Source organism: Hemitrygon akajei, unplaced genomic scaffold (assembly GCF_048418815.1).
Source record: "Hemitrygon akajei unplaced genomic scaffold, sHemAka1.3 Scf000168, whole genome shotgun sequence".
NCBI classification, from domain to species: domain Eukaryota; kingdom Metazoa; phylum Chordata; class Chondrichthyes; order Myliobatiformes; family Dasyatidae; genus Hemitrygon; species Hemitrygon akajei.
In genome coordinates, this window is record NW_027332054.1 from 904,197 (window position 1) to 910,494 (window position 6,298).

General features: G+C 48.9%; 1 protein-coding gene across 1 annotated transcript in view; it reads left to right on the plus strand.

Moving 5' to 3' along the window:
* Nucleotides 1-5,910, plus strand: part of LOC140724154 (NACHT, LRR and PYD domains-containing protein 3-like) — a 34,823-nt gene extending 28,913 nt beyond the window's left edge. The window contains exons 7-11 of the mRNA XM_073038639.1: nucleotides 790-2,539; nucleotides 3,685-3,771; nucleotides 3,927-4,097; nucleotides 4,253-4,420; nucleotides 4,585-5,910. Of these exons, the coding sequence (XP_072894740.1) occupies nucleotides 790-2,539; nucleotides 3,685-3,771; nucleotides 3,927-4,097; nucleotides 4,253-4,420; nucleotides 4,585-4,681 (2,273 nt within the window). The 3' untranslated portion in view covers nucleotides 4,682-5,910. The remainder of the gene's footprint in view (nucleotides 1-789; nucleotides 2,540-3,684; nucleotides 3,772-3,926; nucleotides 4,098-4,252; nucleotides 4,421-4,584) is intronic.
* Nucleotides 5,911-6,298: the final 388 nt, after the last annotated feature.

The window sequence follows — 6,298 nt, forward strand, 5'->3', positions numbered from 1 at the left end:
CCCTTTTCTCTTCCTATACCGTTGGTACCAAGTTGGCCACAACTTCTGGCTGCTCAAAGTCCCTTCTCAGGATAATGTGGACGCGTCCAGAAACATTTCGGACGATGACACCTGAGAGGCAAAGCACCATCGGTGTCCACAGAATCACAGAAACTTTAGAGTTCCCCATCCTCTTCAGTTTCCTGCTCTTCCGCGCATTATCAGCGAATTGCCGGAGTTCATGTACCGGCTCCTCGGAGAATAAGAGACTGTAGACCAGTGCGGGGTGTGTTACATCGTGACTGGCTCAGCCTGGGAAAGGAAACAGAAATTATGTTCCTTTTCTGTGGCTCAGTGCTGACAGCTTGATCCTAAAGGAGTGTCAAGAACATGGGGTCCATTGTGAGAAAAGTAAAAGTCAGTAGAGCAAGTAAATGCCCCCCTCACCCCCCACTGTTACCCTCTGCAGGGTTGCACAGTTCAGCAGAAGCTGAGCAGTGAAAGCAGTGAAACCACCCGCTCCACACAACACTCTCCTCTCCAGAATCACGTGTGCACTTGGTGCTCGCTGGAACACCGGGGAATCTGCAAACTACCAACAGAGGGGAGAGTGGAGACTTTAACAGCGAATCTGAATCAGAGCAGAATTGTTTCTGGGCCGTCGTTCATTTTCAGACACTCTTTTCTCTGATCTCCAAATTTCACCCAAACACTGTCTTTAACAAGTGGTTTTTTTTATTAAAGGAAATATGTTCTTAGGCCCATGTTCATCAGATCAGGCATTGACAACCTATTTCTGTCCGTCATAAGATGTTCGAAGGAAACACATGGAGACTCTGCGGACACAGACTGAAAAACTGAGAGTGAACACGTTCCTGATGACGGAGAAGGTGAAGGTTTTCCAGCTGGCTGATCGATACGCTGAGCTCACGGTCATTTCTACTGTTCGAGATCGGAGGCTGGTGGAACATGAGCTGCTGGCAAGAGGCAGAGACCACGAGGAGTGGAGAGAAAAACATCTCCGCGGAGAGCTGGAAAAAATCCAGACTGATCAGTTATTCAAGAGGAGTTTTGTTCAAAAATTGAAGAGATCTGCCTTTGGAAACAAATCCGGGATGTCAGCAGCAGTGGCCGGAGTCCCGGGAATCGGGAAAACAACAATGGTACAAAAGATTGTTTATGACTGGGCCGCGGGGAAGATATACCAACAATTCCAGTTTGTCTTCAGTTTCAAATTCCGGGATATAAATGTCATTAACTGCAGAATAAACCTGAAAGAACTGATTCTGCATCAGTATCCCTACTTTGGGAATATCCTGGGAGATATCTGGAAACACACAGAGGGATTGCTTTTCATATTCGATGGATTGGATGAATTCAAGGACACAATCAATTTTGTTGATGATCAGAGAGACAAAGAATCACAGTACATAGACCCTGAATTCAAATGCAAGGTGTCTGATATTGTATACAGTTTAATCCAGGGCAAGCTGCTACCAGGGTGTTCAGTGCTGGTGACCACCCGCCCCAAGGCGTTAGGTTTATTGGAAAAGGCAGAGATCGGTGTCTGGGCTGAAATCCTGGGATTTGTTGGTGAGGAACGGAAAGAATATTTCATCAGGTATTTTAAACATCAGACGGTGGCGGAAGCTGTTTTCAAACACATGAAGGAGAACGAGATCCTGTACACCATGAGCTACAACCCCTCCTACTGCTGGATCCTCGCTCTGGCACTGGGCCCCTTCTTCACACAAAGAGTCAGGGACCCACAGCGAGTTCCCAAGACCATCACCCAACTGTACTCCTACTATATTTACAACATCCTAAAAAATCACAGCCGTGAGATTGAGAACCCCCGTGATGTGTTACTCAGGGTTGGTCAGATGGCCTTCAGAGGAGTGTCTGAGAAGAAGATTGTGTTTACAGATGGAGATTTGATCAACTACAATCTGCAGCCTTCCCAGTTCCTGACCGGGTTCCTGATGGAGCTTTTGGAGAGAGAGGATTCTGCCTGGAGCGTGGTGTACACATACCCACACCTCACCATCCAAGAGTTTGTAGCTGCAGTCGCACAGTTCCTGAATCCACATCCCGGGGATATCCTGAAATTCCTCACTGAAGCCCACAACACAACAGACGGGCGATTTGAGATATTTCTCCGTTTTGTTGCCGGTCTCTCCTCTCCAATGACAGCCCGGGGCCTGGAGGAGTTTCTGGGTCCATTTCCTCATCAAACAACCTGCCGGGTGATTGACTGGGTGAAGGAGGAGGTTAAACACCAGAGCAGAAACACGGGGAGTGAAGCTGGTAAAAGGAGCCTCCTGAACACATTGCACTATCTGTTTGAATCTCAGAATCGTGGGCTGGCTCAGGCCGCACTGGAATCTGTGGAAACACTTTCATTCAGTGGAATGACACTGACCCCGACTGACTGCGCGGTCCTGTCTCATGTCATCGGACTCTGTGATACAATAAAACATCTTGACCTAGAGAGCTGCCACATTCAGTGTGAAGGAATCCAGCGGCTGGGACCTGGGCTGCACAAGTGCCAGGAGTTGTGGTAACTTGATTTATCTCTCACTCTGAACTGTGAAACTGTTCCATTGTGTTGTTTCAATGTAAAGGTATTTGGGTAAAACTGTAATAAATCAGATTATGAACATTCGTGCCAAATGCCCAGGGGATCGGTCATTAATTCCCCAAGGACGGGAGGGTTCTGTGGTTCCTTATGAAGGGATGTTGGAGACTTCATCAGATCGGTAAACAACGGCCATTGGTTTAAAGGTAGTAAATCACAGGAATGGCCGTGTTTCTCGCTGCCTGTGACGCGTCCATTGACAATTTTCCTTCTCACTGTTACTGACACCCAGACCGACATTGACTGCAGCAGGTGGGTCAGAGATTCACACCCCCTTCCCGGTGACGGACAAGAGACCGTCAGCAGCCTGTCCCAGTGAGAAGGAAAGAAATACCATTGGGAGATTGTCCTCCCCTGCCCTTCCCCGTGTGTGGCAATCATTATCAGTCCACCTGTGTGACTCTGCTCACTACCAGATACCCAGACCCAATGGGCGCATCTCCTCTCCTGATTGTTGGCCTCAGGTCAGACCCAACACTCCCGTACAATCTATTTCTGGATCATCTCATCTTATTGAATTATCTTTTCCCATCAGTATACTGTTGTGGGATTTCTCATCCCCATTACCCTTCCTCCTGAGAGACCGCTCTTCCTCATTCCCCATCCTCCTGTGGGATCTCAAATCCTCATTCCCCTTCCTCCTATGGGAACTCTCTTCCCCATCCCATTTCTCCTGCAGTTTCTGTCTTCATATCCCTATTCCTCAGGTTGTGTCTCTTCCACCATCTCCCATCGACACTTTCCCATTCACAAATCTTCCTCACTGTGGTACTTTCTCCCATCCTTCATCCCTGCCCCTCCAAACCCTCTCACGTCAGGGACACTTTTCTAACCATCGGGGAATTGGACAGAATTTGTGGAGATTACTGGGTCACACCGACAGACTAAATTACTGACATTCGGTAAATACGCTGGAGCTGGACAGTGAGGGACATTGACAGTGATGGGAACTCCAATCAGTGATTTACTGAAGGGTTTAATGCTTTCTGAAATATCCGAGTGAGAGAAGTTCCCTCAGACCCACGGTTTGAATCACTTTGTTCATCAATCTGTCTGTTTGTGTTTAGGCTTATGTACAATGACCTGGGAGATTCAGGAGTGAAACTGGTGTCTGCCGCTCTGAGGAACCCAGAGTGTAAAATACAGAAACTGGGGTAAGTACCAGATTGTGGGAGATTGTGTTTACAGTCACTGGGTGTCTGACACTGAACATTAATGTTATCAGTAATTGTGTTACTGATAAACACTGGGGATTTGTACTGTCTCCTGTCTCTCTGTGTCCTTCACCCTCACTCTCTCTCATCTCCAGGCTGAACAGTATCGGCCTCACAGACTCCGGTGTCGGGGATCTCGCCTCCGCTCTCAGTACAAACCCATCACTGGCAGAGCTGGACCTGAGTCATAATAACCTGGCAGATTCAGGAGTAAAACTGGTGTCAGCGGCTCTGAGGAACCCGGAGTGTAAAATACAGAAACTGGGGTAAGTACCAGACTGTGGGAGATTGTGTTTACAGTCACTGGGTGTCTGACACTGAAGATTAATGTGATCAGTAATTGTGTTACTGATAAACACTGGGGATTTGTACCGTCTCCTATCTCTCTGTGTCCTTCACCCTCACTCTCTCTCATCTCCAGGCTGTGGTGTGTCGGTCTCACAGATTCTGGTGCCGAGGATCTCGTCTCCGCTCTCACTACAAACCCATCACTGATGGGTCTGGACCTGGAATCAAACTCGCTGACAGACCGATCTGTCCCCGCTATCCGCCGCCTCATACTGACCCTCCTGAGTCTGGGGTGGATCGGGTGAGTGTTTGTGTTAATGTTCAATGTGATAAAGTATCAGCGGATCCGCGGGTTTTCTGGTGATATTTGTCTATGAGTGTTGTTGAAACATTAACCCCAGTCCCCTGTTACTGACACTGTCGTGTAATCTGTTTATTTCATCTTTATTCTCCCATCTGTTTCAGGTTGACAGGGAATCGATTCAGTGAGACTGGGAGGAAGGAACTGAGATCTCTGCAGGAACCCAGACATGGACTGAGAGTGGATCTGAGAACATCCTGAATGTGTGAACATCCCCGCCCGCGGGAAGAGGAGATTTTGCCGATTTCCGCCCACCCCTTTAACATCACCCTCCCCTTTAACACCCGCCCGCCCCTTTAACTCCCGCACTTACCTTTCCTAGACGCGCTGCAGGTGTAACTCCCAACGGTTTTAACGGAACTGGCTCCTGTCTCGCAATGTGTGTCAATCGTTGTGCTCCTGTAGTGACGTATTTACACCTACTGTCCAGCAGCGCAGCTTCTGCCGGATGTTTGTGTATGACACCCCCGACGTGAGACCCCGGGGAATTACCCAGACAGGAAGAGCCCAGGGGCCGGGGCTCAGTCTGGAACACCGGTGACCCGGGGTGGGGGGGATTATCCCGGGAGAGAATCCTTTATCTCCATTTGCTGAGGACGGTGCATTCGGCAGTCTGGCCGAAATAATGATGTTAAATTGACAAATCCCTCCGCAGTGATATTGGATCTGCAGCGATCATGGACACGGTCCTGAAGTGTGATTTTATAATCATCGGTTCCCCGATGCAGTGTGACGGTGAGAAACGGGACTGATTATTCAAACTGTCACTCGTTGTCGCCGGTCAGTTAATTGTGTGTGACTGAGAGTGAGTCGGGAGCAGCTTATTTATTCCCGCACGTCAGCAGCTCACACATTGTTTAATTTACATTTGTAAATTTACTCACACCCAGGACCAGACACAGAGTGAATTTCCTTCCACACCGTTCCATCACACACTTGCAATGCCAAACCCACAGTGAAGCTCCGTCAGCACCATTCCATCACTCAATTAATCCCACCCTGCAAAATCTCATTTCAGGGAAGCAGGCACCATCAATATGCGGGAGACTCCCGGAACTCCCGGGAGAGGTGCGATATCTGCAATATTGTAGCTCCTTTGCGGCTAGCCAGCTAGTTTAAATAACATTTGCTATGCTAATGAACGAATGACACCCGTTAAACTCACCTCAACAGTGATTTAACCCCCCATGGGCAATAGAAATGTCACTGTTGCAAACAGTGCAGCGAGCAACACTGTCATTATTCTTGACCCCTATTAGGCAGGGGTACACCAGTGTAGTCTGGGGTGAAGCACGTTTTGTATTTTCTTTTTTTTTATTCTCTGCCATGGAGCGCTACCTCTCCCTCTCCTTCCTCCTCTCCCCCTCTCCCTCTCACACATTGTTTAATTTACATTTGCATGATGAAATCAATAAACCGTTGTAACTTCCTGTCCTGGTGCCGGACTCGAGTTTTATTTGAGGTTTCTGCTGCCCCCCGCACCCTGTGCACTGCAACAGTGGGTCGGAGCTCCTCACACTGACACAGTCGCGTCTCAGCTCCAGGCTGAGGGAGGTCGGACTGGCAGAGTCTGGGTGCCCAGTATCTCATCTCCACCCAGCCCACTTCCGAGCTAAATGACCCTTCGTAGTACGAGAGGGATGGGGATGAAACACGGGGTGAAGCTCCCACCGAATACTCCCATCACACACTCCCGGGGTCAGACACAGTGAAGCTCCCTCCGCAACATCCCATCACACACTCCCGGGGTCAGGTACAGAGTGAATCTCCCTCCACACCGTCCCATCACACACTCCCGTGGTCAGACACAGAGTGAAT